Source organism: Canis lupus, chromosome 23, assembly GCF_003254725.2.
Source record: "Canis lupus dingo isolate Sandy chromosome 23, ASM325472v2, whole genome shotgun sequence".
Lineage (NCBI taxonomy): Eukaryota > Metazoa > Chordata > Mammalia > Carnivora > Canidae > Canis > Canis lupus.
This window is the reverse complement of record NC_064265.1, coordinates 5,846,428-5,864,666: the sequence shown is the minus strand read 5'-3', so window position 1 is coordinate 5,864,666 and position 18,239 is coordinate 5,846,428. Positions and strand designations below refer to the sequence as shown.

Here is an 18,239-nt window from a genome sequence, read left to right as displayed (position 1 = left end):
TGCTGGGATTTGAACAAAAGAAATCATTTTATGATTATTCCCTTGATAAACTGTTCACAGACCTAATTTGATGTGAAACTGAGGAGGATGATGAGTATTATCATTTCACTTTGATATAATAAAATGCCTGCGCTTCTAAGAATACAGAAAATTCTGTGTTTATGTATGTGATTAATAGAATCTCGTTCTTTTTTATAGGTCTTTCCTCTGCACAATATTAAAGCCAGAAAAGACAACAGTTGGCTGTCTGCAGGCTAACATAGATGTGAAGGCATTTTTTTTTTCCAATCTGGCAACCTCGCTGTGGACTTAGGGTCCATCTTACTGACCAAAATCACACCTCTGTTCCCTCTTAGGTCATATCCTGGGAACACACACAACCCTTGGCTACTTTTCCATCACTTCCCTGAACCAGGTCCTCTTCCAGAAACACCTCAGGTATGCTGCAGTTCGATTTGTCCCTGGCTCCAGCTTCCTGAGTCCTGCCAGCTCGCTGTCTGGGGAAGGACCACACTAAAGAGGCAATTAAAACAACTACTCACATCATGTGCAAATATTCTCTCCCTCACTCTCTGATATTCCTCTTCTCTCTCTTCAATTGATTTACTTCGTCTGTCATCTCTAAATGGATGCATTCTGTTTTGCTGAACAGAAAAAAGAAATCAGTACGGTTATCCAAGTTGAGCTGTTGGAAATCTGCAGTTAAGCAACTGTCAGCTGAGAATAATAAATGTTCACTTAAATAAATGGAGCATGAAGAGTCTCATTCCCTCTGGTCCCTAAGGCGGCTGTGCTGGTGTGTGTGTTGTGTGTGCATGACACACAGTGGCAGGTGTCTGCTGCTCCTGTTTGCTTCCCTACTGGATGCAGGTAGGACAGCTGTTTCCAGAATGAAGGCACCTGGATGTGCCTCAGGTGTTCAGCCAGTTCAGCTATGACGTGGGTCACAGTGATGGACTCTGTCTCCTTTGCTAACCTGTGTGCTTTGGGGTCCTCAGATGAAGGCATATCGTTGAGGAAGTAGCTGGCTAGTTCAAGGCGGTCCAGGGAAGAAATGGCTCTAAAAGCTTGGGTACTCGAGACACAGAACAAGGGAACAGAGAAATAAATGGGCAGAAAGGAAACTGGACATAATGTCTCCATGTCCCAATTTGTGTTTCTTCTTTACTCAGTGACTGACTGACCTTGTACTCTGTGTTTGGTGTAGAAAGCAGAAACTAAATTTGAAAAGCCTGTTTATTGTTCAGGGTCAGTATCAAGGTATCAAGGAACCTTAAAGTAACAATCCAAAGAACCCAGCATGAGGACTGCCTTGCATCTGCACCACTGCCTGCATCCCCCCACCCTCCGCATCGTCTTCTTGCCATTCCTCACAAGCTGCCCTGTGTTAACCAGGTTCATCCAACCATTCAACAAACGCCCACTAAGTACACGACACAGGCACATGGCTCAGAGTCAACAGGAGCTACCTGTAGCTGGATGGTGGTGGGGTGGGGGGGGTAGGGAGAAATGAGATACCAATGATGAAAGGTTTAAAAAAAAAAAAAGTGCGTCAGAGACGCATGTACTGGCTCCCAGTGACTCACTGAGAGTAATTAAAATAACTTGAGTGAGATGCATATGGTCTTACCTTTAAGAATTCTAAAGCAGAGTCTATTTTCAAAAGATCTATTTGGATTGTCAGAGACACAAAGTGTCATTGTAAAGGCATTATGTAACTCTCTACTGTTCTAATTATTGTTTGACCTTTGTTTCCCTTCGCCATTCACTCAGCTTTCCTCCTCATCACCCTGGGTCCCACACTACCCCCAGCCCCAACCTGGAGAAGAGGTTTAGCAAAGTCTCTCTGCCCTTGCCAAGGGACCATGAATAAGGCTCCCTAGCACAATGGAATGTTCCGTCACAAGCAGAATACACAGAAGGAGAAAGTTCTGCTACGGTTCATGCAAAACAAGCACACAGTTTACATGGACAGTAGAACATGGGAGGGGGAGGGGAGACGAAAACATGAACTCGATTCTTTTCTGTGAAGACTTATTTTAGGATAGTTGCAAAATCCACCTGTCCTCACCATAACAAGGTTTGTTGTTTACAGCTACACCGGTTGGTCATCGGTCCGTACTGAGAATCCAGCTCAATTTGTGCTGTAGGGGTGGAAGGGCTGCCATAGTTACACAGACATCTGGAAATGCGATGACAAAGCTTTTCCCGACAGCTCCGGCCGCTGGCATCCCAACCCGCCCAACACATGCAGCGGGAACTGCGCCAAGCACCACCCATGCAGCCCAACACAGAGCCATTGCTGAAGCAACCAGGACAGGTTTTCTTGGCTACCCACTGAATGCCAAAGGGGGAGGCCAGGGGGCAAAGAGGTTGGAAAGAGGACAGTTGTCTCAGAGGCAGGGGGAGTTGGGGGAGGGAGAAGGGGACCACAGAACGACAAGAACATAAGTCAGCCCACCTTCAAAAACAACAATGTCAGCCACTCTCAAACTTGAGAACCAACCTGATTGTCTTCTTTATCAATACTAGAGTTATCTCGCTTCAAGATAAACCGCTTCTGGGATTCTTCACCTTTTTCATCTTTTAAATGTTCACAAAACCTTTGCTCTGGTCTGCCAGCAAAGTAAAACATATCAATAAAAAAGTTTTCCCCCCATTTAAAGTTATTTTATTAGTGCTGTTCTTCCCCCATAGAGGCATTCAACTTAAAGAAAAAAAGAAAAAAAAGAAAGAAAGAAAAAGAAGTTACACGTGGTTTCGATGCTAGAATTGCTGGCATTATACAGGTAGGTTAATAATATGTCACTTTACAGGTCTTGTTAGAATACCTTTTGTTGTTTTGAATCCATTGTCTTGTTTGCTGAATGCTTGCTTCTCACCATGGCTGAAGTTAAAAAAACACTTTAAAGGCCTGAACACATATAGCATATAGATGTTTTCTTTCATTGCTTCGACCTCCATCGCTCCTGAATTCAATCAAGTTCCCAGCCACAATGTCAAACAGATACACATGTTTAGAACTTGGGCAGACCATATTAATTCACCAGTGTCTGCAGACTACGACAACTCCTGTCATATCCTCCCTTTCGAGAGCCATCAGAATCCATGATGAGAGAGGATCACCTATAAATTCTTTCCATCTTTGTCAAAGACAAATGCTCTGGCATCTGGCTCCAGTAGACTCTGACATCCTTGACCATGTCTTGTAAATCAGTTCAGTAATTGGGCAAACTGGACATATTTAGTTTAAATAACTTAATGGCTGATTAGCATGGGTAAAACGCTCCAAGCTGTTACACACTATTGATTAGTCAATTGATTTTTTTTTAGGTTCTCTTAATCATTCTGTATTATTACTGGAAAGGGCTCCACATTAGTGTTAATTTCCCACACTCGTCACTGCATGGCACAGAACTCAATGAATGGCTTGGGCATGGGTTCACCCCCAGCGGAAGTGCTAGAATGTGTGTCCCAGGTTTAGAAGAAGTTGTGATTGATGATTCTCATTAAAGCATCTCTGTCATGTCTGATGTATTACTTCTGAAGTCCAGTGGGTTTTCTATCCCTACTGGGTTCATTATGCATTCTGTTATTGGAAAGCCACTTCATAGTGTCTGTTGTTTAATATGGGTGACCAGTAATTAAGGGAATCTCATAGTTTCCTTCTAACTCCAAAACAAGCAAATGGCATGTTGAAAACAAAGGAGTTGTTTAGTGTATATAGTTGAATTCTTGATGAGATGCAACCTTTTCTTAGATACACGTACACAAATTACACGATATTGGTGGAAATTGGAATAATACCAGCTATAGCTTCCAGAACTCTGTATAATTTTTGAAAAATGGTATTGTCATCTTACTCAATCCTTACAATAAAACTCTGATGTAGCAGAAACAAATGTTTTATGCTTCTTTTACAGGTAAAGAAACCATCCCTCATGATCCTTCTGACTCGCAAGTTTCTAGATTCTCCTGGCAAGCCACAGGTATCAAACAGCCCATTCACATCCCTGCAGTGATGTGATTCAGCATCTCTGCTTACACAGCACACAGTGGGCTGGAGGCCCTCCAACCTCGCACTGAAGGACAAAACCCCTGCATGGTATCACCCGAAAGATCGATGGAAATGCTTTCCACAAAAATTAAAATGTAAAAGATGACACAACAATCTGGAGGTGCAAATATGACATTTTAAAGTCAGAACAACTGAGGGAAAAAAGTAAACTTGCACTTTACCGTGAAAAGGCCATTCACAGCGGAGAAGTGAAACATGCTTCACGTGCAGCATGGTCACAGAACACTTTCTACTCCCCTGGAAGGTCTTCTAATGTTCCTTGAGTACTGGGAGACCACTGTAAATGATGACAATCTCCAGGAAGTTTTTTAAAGCTTCCTGATATTTTCAGCCAATACTTAGCTGTTACCTTGTTTTTGAGGCGGCAAGTAAAATTGGGATGTCAGCTTAAATACAAATGCTGATGGCATCAATGCTAAGTAAGTCTCTCCTAAATGCACTTAAACTCCATAGTCTGGCGAATTCTAGTAGATAAAAATGCTTTGCTTGCTGCTAAGTTTACAGATCTATTTCTTGTATTTGTTGCTAATCGTCTGTAACTGTTCCTTTAGATAGAAAATCATCTCGAAATGTGAACTTTTTGACTCATGAGCATAAGATGAATGTGCTTTAGACTAAACTCTTCTTTAAGAAGAAAACCACTTTGAGATTTCAGCATACTAACCAGGGCAAGAATGTGAGGTTCATGTTGGTAGAAACCTTGTTTTTTAAATACTAAATTCTTAGTGCCTAGAACAGTGCCCAGAATATGGGAAGCATTTGGTTGAATAAATAAATTAATCATTGTATGAATGGATGAAAATTTAATAGAGATGCATATGAATCACTTTATTTCAGGGACAGATCCAAAGAGTCACTGAATAAGATATGCAGTCATAAATTTTTAAATTATAAAACAGAACTAGAGAGTTTGGTTAGTAGGATCATAAATTCAAATTTAGAACACAAGGAAAATCTTTAAAAATCAAATTTATGTTTTGGTTCAAACTGATACAAAAGAATCATGTTACTTTATAAAAGTTTTTATAATTTGAGGGTATTTTGGGAAAAGAGGTGGAAATAAGAATCTGTGGGTTTTTTCCTTTTTTAGTTTTAGAACTTCTCAGTTTAAAGTATCATAACTACAAGAGGTGTTCAAACATTATTTTTGAAATTTCATTTGCATTTCTTCATAGTGCTGGTTTATTTGTGTTTCATAGCAGGACATATTTAGGAAAATACATATAGCATATTAGAAAAGAATAAGGAGTTTGTTCTAATCAATACTGTGAACATGATTTGGAGCAAAAGCATTTCTTGTTCTGATACATACTATGCAAAGTGCATTCTCCACAATAGCTTTTCAAAAAATACCTTGTTTAAATTTTTTTTTAGATTTTAGAAGCTAATAGTCCAAATTATTAATTTGTTCATGACATTCCAAAAATATTTTGAAAATAACCATTTGAAGTTTGTTAAAAGGAAAAAAAAACTTATGAAGATTGTTCCAGGTTAATTTTTATCAAGAATTAACTATTATTCTAGAGCTAAAGGGCAATTTGCAGTTTAAACTCAAGCAAACTAAAGTATACAACTGAGTATTGCATGTGATTGAACTACAAATTACTGGTAATGCACCATTATATTAGAGTTTTTAAAAAATCCTTTTTACCACAAATTTAACATCATAGCAATATTATTTCTTAGCCATAAAATGAATGGAACTGAAGTAATATATTATGGACCTTTATTTAAAATGGGAATGAATAACTCTCAGTGTATCAATATGAAGATGTAACTCTAAGACAAACTTCTCCACGCTGCAAAATGTCATGGTATTTATTAAAATAATGATAACTAGAGTTGACTACATACATATCTCATAGTCATGTGTAACACATGCCTAATAGTTTTTTTTTTTGATGGACTTTAGTCCATGGTGTATTATTTCTAGCTTTCTCTATATCATCATCAAAAAGCAGAGGAAAAGGACCTAATATTTCTTCTTGATGAAAGGTAGTTTCTTTTTCTTAAGGCACAGTTTGTAGTAGGTATTTACTGTGAAACTCATTGTTCATGTGTGGTGAACAGTACTCGCGTTTCTAGTAGTGTCTTCGTATCTCCAATCAAACCTCTGAAAAATCAGAATGAAGTCTTCACTGTTCCTTATTAGACACAGCTCATGAACAGAGAGGCAATGTGGCTGAGTGAGAGACCCTGAGCAAGACATTCAAACTCTGTCTTCTAATCAGTCTGTTTCAATTTTAGGGTTTCTTCCCTTTGAGGCTTAAAATAAATGAACACTCATTATTATTTTTAAAATCTTTTTCATCTGGAAATATTTTCACTACCAAGTTCTTGAGACCAAATTTATTACTTTTCTTCCAAATAGTTAAACCTAATTCCCTGTCTCCCTCATATACACACAGATGAAGAATTCAATTCTACTGAATATGGACAGGCTCAAACGGGAGCCTTTGAATTTCATACCGAATAACTGAAAGACAGTCATCAATATGCATAAGTATCTTAACAAAGAAAGGTTTCTGTGCACAACAGGATAAAATATTTTGATGGTGTAAGACATCTATCAAAAATATTTTAGTAGATGAACATATTAGAGGAGTCTAGAACTGCTCCTTTAGTACTTTTATAAGTCTTCAATTAAAATATTTATAGCTGATGTCTTTTGTTTAAGAAATAAAGTCCTACATTCTTCAAGTATTTTGCAGCTTCCACTACCATTTTGTCATTTTATACCTTTTTGTTCTCTTTTAAATGAGACTACATCTTACAAAATCCATATATACAGTGCTAAGTATTTAGTTTCCTTTATTAGCATCTTTCAAACTCCCATTCTCAATTTTATCTTTGACAAATTTATTTTATTCTTCTCTGTCTCAATTGTACTGTACATATAAACAGAGACATGCAAGCTAACATGGGACCTGACCTGAGCCCTCCTTTAACATAAGGCTGTCTATCAGCAATGATAAAATTAAGCAGAATACTCCAAGACAACAATGGTACATAAGGCATCTCCTCTTATTGGCGCCAGCACCCTGAAAAGCAGGCTGGGTGCATTAAGAGACTTGAGAGTATCAGTCGGCCCTGACAAAGTGATTCCATTTCTAAGAACGAAGCCAAAGAAAACGATAACACATGCATATACAGTTTCATTTTTCAAGACAGCAAAGCAGTGGAAATCCCCAGGGGCCTGATTAAGTAGTAGCTGAAAATATCTCCATATGTAAAATGCGGCTATATAAAATGATATCTAAGGCTAAATGACTAACAGTAAAATGATGTCTGAAAGAATATACTATAATCACATTTATGCTGCAAGTATAATATCTATTAAGAATAATGATAGTAGTTGTCTCTGGATGTGAGGTAATGGGCAACTTTTACTTCTAACCTTTTATATATTTGTGATTATTATAATAAATAGCATTTTATAACAACAAATAATAAATGCTATTGGTTTAAAAAGATAGGAGACCAATTCAACAACCTACAAGTGGTTGGTATATAATCACTGGGTTGTGGACAAATAAAATATTCTTATCCTTTGAATATTTTCTTTCATGTCCTATACTATTCTATTACCTAAAATGAATATTTAGTTGTTTCATTTTTGTCAAAAACACTTTTACTGCTATGTCCTTGTTGATCAATATGTAGAGACATGCACTTACTAATGACACTCTAATGATAATAACCGATAGCGTTCAATCTCAAGACTTTTTTTTCCTCTTTAAAGAGAGAATCCAAATAGTAATGATACAGAAAAAAGATAAGATACAGAAAAAAATAAGAGGGATGAGAAAAAAAGGGAGAAATTATGAAATTTGAAAAAGAGAAAGGAATCTTATGCATTAAGACCTAGACGGTTATATACATATAACCTTCTAAATATACAGATACATATCTGTATATTTATGAATTTGGCTGTTTCTGAACAATACCGAGCATGGTATCACCAACAATACCAAAGTGGCACACACATCAGATGGGTATGCTTAACCTAACAAAACAAGCATGTTTCTGGAAGTTTATCTATAAATTGAGAATTTCCACAAATGAGAAAATTTTTTTCAAGGGCCAGATTGTCACTGAACTTTTCTGTCTTTAAGTTCTCCTCCATCCTTACATTTCACTATTACGTGAACAGTAAAAGGTAGTGGCATTAATATATGCAATGGCCAAAGCTCCATTCCCTTCAACGGAGCTTGAAACACAATGCCTTTGAATAATCCAATATTTTTATATAAAATGGATGTGAACTACCATACCTGACTTAACATAGCAGTACTTTTAATAATTAAACTAAGTTTTAAACAACTCACATGTAAATGCTGATAAGTGGGCCTAACAAAAGTTTATCTTTGCAAAACATGCATTGTTGGGCCTTTTCAGCTCTGCATCTTACTAAATGTGTTCTTTTTGCAATTTACTTGATTTCCTTAAGACAGAGGTGTTGTTTTGTTATAAAAATGGGAGGTAATAATTCTTATCTTAAAGTATTTGAGAGGATCAATGAGATATAAGATAATGCAAGTGTCAAGCCCAATGCCAGGCACTAGTACAGCACTCCTTAAATGTTATAAACCATCACTACCATTGTCCGTATCTTTCAGAGTAGTCAAAATCTAAAGGTACCATATCCCCAATGAATATTGAACCAGCATTTACATTAGTGTTAATTTTAATTAGGATAAATCCAATCTGTACTATGATATTCAAATAATGGTTTGAGTCATGAATTCCAAATGAAGCAGTAACAATTGTCTAAAAGTAATGTTTTCTTTGGAAACTGCTGAATGTGATTATTGTTTCTTGGCATGAAAAGCTTTTTGCTTACACATTACAATGCTGTGTATAAAAACATTCCATTTAAGCTTATATGCAAATATAGTATTTTACTTGCTGAGAAGGTACAGAGTGATCAGTGTGCTTTAACTGATAGAGAACGACTAAATATTTTTTGTATGTGTGAAGAAATGCTGTTTTTTCGTTTTCCTGGTTTAAAGGGCAGGTGAGTGGGAAGCAAGGGCTGTGCTCCTCTGGGAATAGTGTGGAATCTAGGAAGGCTAGGAGGGTGAAAGGAGGACAGCTGTGGGGTAAAATGTATCAGAAGCGCATCCACTTCTCGAGGTAGATACTAATTTATTGTTTGAAGATTGGTACTGATAATCTAGCATTTAAATATGAGATTCATTGGAAACCAAACACCTTCGACCAGTAAACCACAACTTCTCTTTCTACTGTATGGCCAATTCTATCTTTCCCAAAGTCATGATAATATGTTAATGACCTCTTGACTATCAGAAATCTTAACATCAACAGGACACAAGAACTACATCAAGAAGACCAGCTATTCATTATATATAGCCAGACTCAGATCTGTGAGTATGCCTAAAAACTTTCCCCAGGACACAAGTGCTGATGGGACTGTCAACCCTAAAGGGAGATCCAGAAGCAAGAAAGGGAGAGCTCTGGAACTGGGTATAATTCTGTGGCCTACAGCAAGCAAAGCTGCAGGTGGAAGATAAAACTCTTGCACATTTGGGATAATATTGTTTGTATATATATATGTACAGTGAACACCTCTCCAACTTTCCCAAACTGTATGACACAGATCATATATTTATGCACACACACAAGCATGCAGGCATGCAAACACACACAAGCCTGATCAAAATTATCTTGGTTCCTTAAATAAACTACAAACAGAAGATGGGCATATTATATAGCCTATATTTCTTTTGTTCAAAGCATGACGCTGAACATCGGAGAAACACTTTTCACTTGGCACAGTCTAGGAACATGGAATTGGGTTTTGTTTTACTTCTACATATGCGAGGACAGTTTTCTATCAAGTGTGTTCTGTGGTTCTGGAGTTTTGTTGGCACCACAGTTTTAACATCCATTTTAGTATTACTGTTGTTTCACTGAGTTTTCTGTTCAACTTTAAACATAATGAAATGTGGGGCACCTGGGTGGCTCAGTGGTTAAGCATCCGCTTCTGGCTCAGGTCATGATCCTGGGTTCCTGGGATCGAGTCCCGCAATGGGCTCCCTGCTGGAGGAGAGCCTGCTTCTCCCTCTGCCTGTGTCTCTGCCTCTCTCTCTGTATCTCTTATGAATAAATAAATAAAAACTTTAAAAAATAATGAAATGCAAATTAGGATTTTATAAGGAAACCAAGGGATAGCGTTTGGTTTTCTTCTTATGTTTTCATCATTTCAGAGTATTGCTTCTATTCACATTAGTTCTTGTTTCCCTGAACTTAGGAGAAGGGTCATGGCTGAGGCAGGAACAGCAGATTTCAGTCTTAGATCTTCTATGGATTGAGTAAGTAAGATCAAAACACAAATCTCAGTTTTTGCTCCTGTAAAATGGTCTAGCTTCATCTGCCTCGAATGTTGTGAACTAAATAAATATTTATTTATTTATTTAACATCATCACTCTGTGGAAAAGCTCTCTTAACAAAAAAGTTATATTAAAGATTCTGTTGTAGAAGGAGCATGCATATTTCATTTCCAAAATCAAGGGGTAAATCATTCATGCAACATTCCAAGCCTCATAAATAATTTTAAGTGGGGAAAGGAACGCAATAAACTTATTTTCTCTCCTCACGATATGAGACTTACCTATCTACAGGATTCATTCTCTGAGGTATTTGAGAATAATAATGTGAGAAAATATAATAGTTGAGAGAAATGATATGATGTTAACAAATTGGTCTTACTTTGAGCTTCGGTATTGATTAAAGGACTAGGTTATCAGTTCAGTAAATAAAGCTTCATCGCTTTCCTGAGATCAGTGTGATTCTTAGGTTTCTGATCTTTGGCTTCAAGTCAGATGCTTTTCAGGGCTAGTCCCATAAAAAGTGCAGAGTAAATTTATCAAAATTTAAAATAACAAGATGCCAACCAACCACTCACAGATTTACAAGAGCCACTTGATTAAATTGAGGTCTGATCTTCCGAGGATTTTTAAGCAGCAGTATCCGGATGCTACTTGGTTACTGACAGTGCCATTCACATGCCCGACCAAAAAAAAAAAAAAAAAAAAAAAAAAAAAAAAAAAAAAAAACACATGTAGGGGAGGGAAAACTTGGGGTTTTACTTAGTTTGTTTTGGTATAAGCCCTGGATCACCTGCAGGGAATGAAATGCTAAGGATCAAAAATCAAGGATTCCCATCTGAAATAGCCTCTTCAGGAAAGTGAGCAGAACAGACATCTGTTGCTGTTCTGACATCTCCTCTCTGTGTCTGCTGCTGGGCAGGTGGAAGGTTCCACAGTCCTCCCTCTTTAGTCAGATATATTCTGCACTTCAGGGATTCTTAACAAAGTCAACTGGGCTCAGCTGCTTCACCAAAGAGAAGCTTTATTTGTAACTTGAACAAGTTCATGGCTCTTGTGATTTACCAAATAGCTAGCCCAGGTAATTATCGTTTCTGAAAAAAATGAACAAGCAAACTATGGTCATCACTGCAGGTGATGGGACAGGTCCACGTGTCTCCGGAATTCAGGCCTTGTGCTCACTTAAGATGTAGGCCTATCTCTGCCTTTGGGTCACTACTCATATTTCATGGTTTCTGGAGCAGGGACCTCTCTCCTCCAGTGGAGGCGCCATTTCCTTCTTTGCTCTGCACTCTGGAAGTAGGGGATTTGAGGCAATGACAGTGGGCGGGTGCCAAGTCAAAAGAAAAAAATTCAAGAGATGACAACCTTTTAACATGACAATTATCTGGGACTAGTTAAACAGTTACTCTGACATATGCAAAAACATTCAGATACTCATGGGACTCTCTTTGCCTATGACTGATCTTGGCCCTTTGGAAAACACTAATGCAAGGAGATAGTTTCAAGCCTCCAAATGATAGAATCTGAGCTTATGTCCTTTCTCTAAGATGGAGGAAGGCAGACAGAGGTGAGGAAAATCATCTAATAAGAGAACAATGGGATGCTTTGGGCTAAACACTTAAAAGAATAAGCAAATGACAAAGTATAGATCAGAAAGGCAAACAAAGCAAAGGGTAAAGTTTCTCATATAAAAATAGACTCATATATTTATAGCACTTAAATATTTTTCAATAAAATCTTTGTTCATATTTTTAACCTCAATACTAAAAACAAACAAAAACAACAGTATAGAGAGTAAGTACGTTTTAAATATCATGTGTAGTACTAAAATAACAGAGGCCCTAACATTCCTACCTGAATTCCCAAGGGGCTCATTTGATGCTACCACTGACAGTTAACAAAGAATCCCAACAGGAAAAAAAAAAAAATTAAGTGCTAGAAAGTGAAACTTATTTCTGGCAACATATGGGGGGAAAGAGGGATAAACGAAAGGGACAGAATATGACAGGGTGAGTCTCAGCTCAAAACCACCATTCTTCATTTCAACAAAAGGCAGTAAATTCTAATGAGAGGCTCCCTCAGCTATTCAGACCCAATCTGTGGACCAATCAGTGTGCTGGGAGGCTTCAGGTTACATATACTCACCTACTCTTAACCTGGCTAGCTCAGAGAACCACCAAGGCCACTGTGCTATGAGGGTCGAGGGTCGGGTGACTTCCTTGTCAATTCTCTAAAGTACCCAGGTTTGCTCAAAGGAAGGCACTTTCCTGGAATGTCTCCCACATGAGCATGGCTCTCATTTCCTACTCTCTCTGGACTACTGCATCTGTCAGCCTCATCCCATGCTCTTGTGGCTCTGGCATGAAACCCTGGATTTGGACAATTGGGTTGATTGTTGCGGTAATTTTGTAATAATACAATAGGCAGGTTTACCTCCTACACTGACATTATTGATAAGTGTAGCTTTTTCATTTTTAAGGAGGGAAATGATTGGAGTAAAGCAAGGTTGAAATTGAATTGATATCATCCCCCTACCAAATATCATACCTTGTAATAGTGATAAACACAGAGGATGTAGCAAGAACTATCAAATTGTGGGAAGTATATGTTATTTACTGATACTACTGGGTTCATCTTCCAAAATATCTCCCCTTCCCCGCAGGCCCATTCATTATTTCTTATCAGACAGCAAAAGACTTAAAGAGGCAGAATTCCCAACCAATCTGGGGAATCTTGTTGAGGATTTTGCTCAAGATGTTCTGGGTGTTTTTGCTCTAAGACAGATTATTTAAGAAAATTGTTCTTGATATTTAACAAACTAACTTGGATCCCAGCCATGCTAATCATTGCCTCTCTGTGAGTCCAGATTTGAACTTGAGTGCGTGCCTCATTTTCTGCTTCTGTAAAATAAGACTCTAATTACTTAGGTTGTAAATATGTTTTCAGGATGAAATGAAATAATATATATGCAATAAGATTATCCAGTGCAATGAATAATTAGTAGGTAATGCTCTTATATCACATGTAACTGAAAAGTCAGTCCTTGGACAAATTTTTTTTCCATCATAAAGGACAGATATGTTTTACCTCAGGATCTTAGAAATACTAGATGTGAGTAAACTACATATACACACGTATGTAATCCTCACAGTACATTGTCATGAGTAAATGTTTTGAACTTCATATGAAACTATTCTATCTCTGAGAAAACTTAATATTCTCAAGTTACATTGTATAATCACTTGAACTATTTATAACCTAGGAAACAAGGATTCCAGGAAATAAACGCCAGCCATTTTGTTGCTGATAGGTATCGATGTCAGAGGATCAGTGTCATTGAGGAAGAAAAGTTAAAAATTATATTAAAACATGCTTTCTCTCTGTCAGTCCTTTAGTTCGCTTTTGTGTTCTCCATCTGCATTTTTCTGCATTTCTCCCAAGCTATGGTGCCATTTAAAAAATGCACTTTCATGTATTTGCACTAAAGTAGCATCAGACCGCCCCCCACCCTGAAAGGGTATTCCCCAAACACAAAACCCATGAGGAGTCATCTGAGGAATTTCCACCTCTGCTTCCCTCCTTCATATAAATGGAAAAAACATCTCCATCCAATAAGGCATCTATTATAATCCATCTGTTACTGTGGTCCCCACAACCAACACGTGCCAATTGCCCTGAGAGTGCGACTCTCGAAAGTTTCAGAGAACCAAAGCAAATAAAGACACCCAAGACTTAAAATGTTCTGAAAGGAATATTCCAGTTTAAACTTCAAATCCAAAAGAACATGGTAACAAACTTTTAAAATACTTTTAAACATACATCTTTCTACAGAACAACATTTCTCCTCTGCTAAAGCTGCCAACAGTGATTCATATTCTGGGGATGTGACTTATTACTATCTGAAAAATGACATTTAACTCATCCACTTCTCTTGTCCTGAAAGATATCAGCACTCCCTCCCCCTCACCCCCAAACAACAGCCACTCAAATAGAGGATCCTCAGTAAGATGGCCAGAAGAGAACAGCACGACTTGACAGCTCTGGATTGAACATTAGTAAGCTCGACCCTTCAGGAAATACCTTAACAGTCCATGATGTACAGTCATTTGTCTTTCTGTTTAGGCAAGGCCTGACTCAAGCGGGACTAGAAGGTGTGTACAAGAACAGGCACGAGGAAGAGCCAGTCCAGGCCTTGCATCACAGCAACTATACCTGAAGTGTTCTAGGCATGTACTCTCTTAGCTCCCCCTGAAGGCATAGACATGAGGCGTCTATTTCAAATTGGCCATTAGAAAACACACACACACACACAAACAGCCTAGTGTTCTCCCAGAAGTGAAGAAGTCCAATAACATGATAATATGATACCCATTAGCCAGAAAATAAAAGTTTTAAGGGATAAATTATATCCTCCAGTCATAGTTGGAAACTTGCAAGAATAACACAGGTTCAGACAAGAGCTACTCAACAGAACTTTCTGAAACAATGGCAATATGCTATATATGTTCTGTCTCATAGGAGCACTTGAAATGTGGCTAGCCTGACCAAGGAACTGAATTTTGAAGCTTAAATTTTATTTAAATTTAATTGATTTAAAACAAAACATACATAGCTATATGTAGTTAGGGGCTACCGTACTGGCATAGCAAGTTTAGAACCATCACTCAAAGCTCACGGAAAGTCTTCACATGGGGCTTAATTTTCTCAAAAACCACTCTACCCAGAAACAGGTCTCAAACACGTGTGCTAATATTGTAACCATGGGATTGCAAAAGTGACATGAATTAAAAATAAATGCACTATCTCTACTAGCTGAACCTGTATCAAACAATATACTTGATCATTGAGCTTTTCCATGTCTGTTATGGCCTAAATAGAAAAAGAAGAGAAAAACAAATGGAAAAAAAAGATTGTCCACTGCTGGCCTATTTCACAATCAGTGTGTCCCTGCACTTATGGTATGTGAAAGTCATAAGTGAAACCAGGATAGAGAATGAAAATCCACAACAGCAACAATGAGGGATGCTTGATGGAGAGGGGACATATAAAGGATGAAAGGACAGTGACTTTCATTCTTATGACAATTGAAAATGGGAGGTACATGTGCTAACAATCAGATAAAGTGGAACACTGATAAATTTAAAAATGTATTTTGCCAGCACAGTAGAACGCAACCATAGGACCCAATAATTCTGAAGCTTCGAGGACCCTTAAATATCATCCACTTTAAACTCTCCTGCAGATAAATAAGTAGTTGGAAGCCAAGAGAAGCGAAGTGCTTGGTGTCCCTGAGATAATAGCCCAGCTCCGTCCCAGATCTCTGTTTGTGTTCTCTCCACTGTGACCTTCACTCTTGTTCTGCGGAACACAGACTGAACCTTGAGTAGAGAAAGAGCCTCATCTCTAGCCCTACTTGTCCAGCCTCTGGGGAGCAGAAAATGGAGTGTCTAAAACACGCTGCTCTGCTTGACACAAAAGCTCCCTTCACTAACACAGCATTCCTAAAAACCATGCAATTTACACAATTTACTAAGCACACTGTGAAAAAAGAAATTACAAGGCACAAGTGTTTTAAGCGAATGCTTTGCATAGGGACCATTTTTCAAGTTAACACGTATCTGCTATAAAAGGGGCTTGCACTGTGCTCAAAACACACATGCTTTTAAGAGATCCAAGTGCAAATTTCCAAAGCAAATGACTACTCATCCTACACTTTTGGGGACTCAATGGGACCGTGAAGAGATATTAAGATAGAAGCAAATGATTATTTTAAGGAGGAAAAGCAAATAAACATCTTCCTTTTAGAGCTAGAACTGAGCTATTCAGCTCAAAATTCTCCTTTTACAGGTGAAAAAAAAAAAAACGAGATGGCAGATTTGAACTGACTTATTTCAAGTCACACAGCTATTAAGTAAAAGAATGGTGACTTTAGGCACAGGATTTCTGTCTCTGGGGGGCAAAGCTCTTTGTTAATCTAGAAACCACAGTAAGACAGATGTCTATGGACCAGAAAAAGAAAGAAAAGGACAATTATCCTGTATATGTCCTTGCTGTTTTAAAATGCCTGTTTTTTTACTTGAGTTATACTTTGACATAAAATGTTCTACGCTTTTCTCTGTAATCACATGGAGTATTGATGAAAGAAAGAAAATTATGTTTCAGGAGCTGTGTAAAAGATCCAAGAATAAACCCACTTTACTGTCTAAATTTTATAAACTTTCCTGGTCCTCAGATAATCTTTTACAGATAAATGCCACATACCGCTGATAAGTGCAAGAGATAAATAACACTGCACATTTTAAATGCCATGTATTTTGAATTTTATAACATGCTCTTATAAATGAATCCATAAGAGAAAAAGAAAATGCTAAATAAATACAGCAATGGGCTTACATTCTTGTGTTGCTGGTCTTGTTGATGATAACAGATTTCCCTGTTTGATCCACATTGTGATCCAACCCAAAGTAAGCTGCCACTCGATGAACAAGCATCCTCTGATAGGATGACATCTGAGGGAACTTTTTATAATGATTACTGAAAAGGAATATAAGAAACAGTGGAATCAGCACTTGCGTTTTGGGCCTGTAGGGCATTCTATAGGTACACATGTAAAACCATTCCTATTTCATCCAAACCACTAAGCTTAGTTCATCTCTGGCATCACTTCATGTCCTCATTTCCAGACAATTTTCCACTTACTATGGATTTATCGATTAAGCTACAATAAGCATCTTTTGTTTCATAGTTGCACATTTCTCTTAGCAAAGAGAACTTAATGTCTGTTGGAAAGTATTCTATTTTAGTTCATGATACCTTATCAACAGAGCCAGGCACGGGACAAATGATATGACATAGTATGTGACTGCAGATGCCTATCTGGAGATGTGTCATTACACGGTTTACACTGAAAGCAGCACAATTATGACCAGGCATAACTGACTGCAGCCAGCTGGAGCCCATTAAAAAACTATAATAAAAATGAAAAGGGTTGCTTCTTGTCACAGCTACTCTATGCTAATCAGCAGCCCCCTGTTTATAGTCATTTTGTCAGGAATTTAACAAGCAGGCACACACATGGTCCAAGCAACAATTCCCATCAATATATAGCTTCTAATCCTAATAGCATCTCCATTTAACAAATTGGCAAACATATTAAATAATGTTTTATCTATCCCTAAATCTTTCCAGAATGAATAATTAAATCCAAATACCAAACTAAGACACATCATATAAATTAATCAGCACTGCAATAAAACATACTTGTTGTCACCAATGAAATCAATAATTTCCTGCTCCATTTTCAAGAGTATCATCCTGTCCCTGCAAAAACAAATGTCAAAATGAAAAGGTTTGATGTACTTGCCATTCTCAAAGACCTAAAAAGTTCATTTGCATGTCTGAAAAAGATTGGTTGAACCCATGTGACTATAAATCTTTAATCTAGCTCTTCTCTGGAATATGCAGTCCATATACATGTGATTTCATCCTACTTAAGATTATTTCTCATCTTGTTTGTTAAGCATTTTGTAATATTGAAACTTCTGTAGTTTTAATGTTAATTAAGACATGTAAGGGATTAAGCCCATAAGACACATCAGATACGTTGTATATTTTAAATTAATAGGAAACTAGAGCAAAGCAAAGCCCAATAAGTCAGTAGGGCATAATTGGTTTCTTTAACATTGATTCTAATTCTCTTTTTTTCCTTAATCAGTATCTCTTTGTGACCAGAAAAGCAAAACTTGTGAACTATAATTTATTCTTTGAGTAACTACCCACGAATTAAGACTATCTGTAAACAATAAAC

General features: G+C 37.5%; 1 protein-coding gene across 27 annotated transcripts in view; it reads right to left on the bottom strand.

The window, feature by feature from the left end:
• ARPP21 (cAMP regulated phosphoprotein 21) overlaps positions 1-18,239 on the bottom strand; it is a 155,004-nt gene that overhangs the window by 84,529 nt on the left and 52,236 nt on the right. For 20 of the 27 annotated variants that reach the window (XM_025461382.3, XM_025461384.3, XM_035705322.2 and 17 more), the window contains exons 8-11: positions 17,693-17,752; positions 16,826-16,966; positions 2,507-2,615; positions 543-644 (exon numbers count right to left, since the gene is read on the bottom strand). In XM_025461382.3, the coding sequence (XP_025317167.1) occupies positions 543-644; positions 2,507-2,615; positions 16,826-16,966; positions 17,693-17,752 (412 nt within the window). Of the gene's footprint in view, positions 1-542; positions 645-2,093; positions 2,145-2,506; positions 2,616-16,825; positions 16,967-17,692; positions 17,753-18,239 lie in introns of those variants that run through there. The other 7 variants (XM_049099746.1, XM_049099748.1, XM_049099747.1 and 4 more) reach the window with 2 other exon arrangements.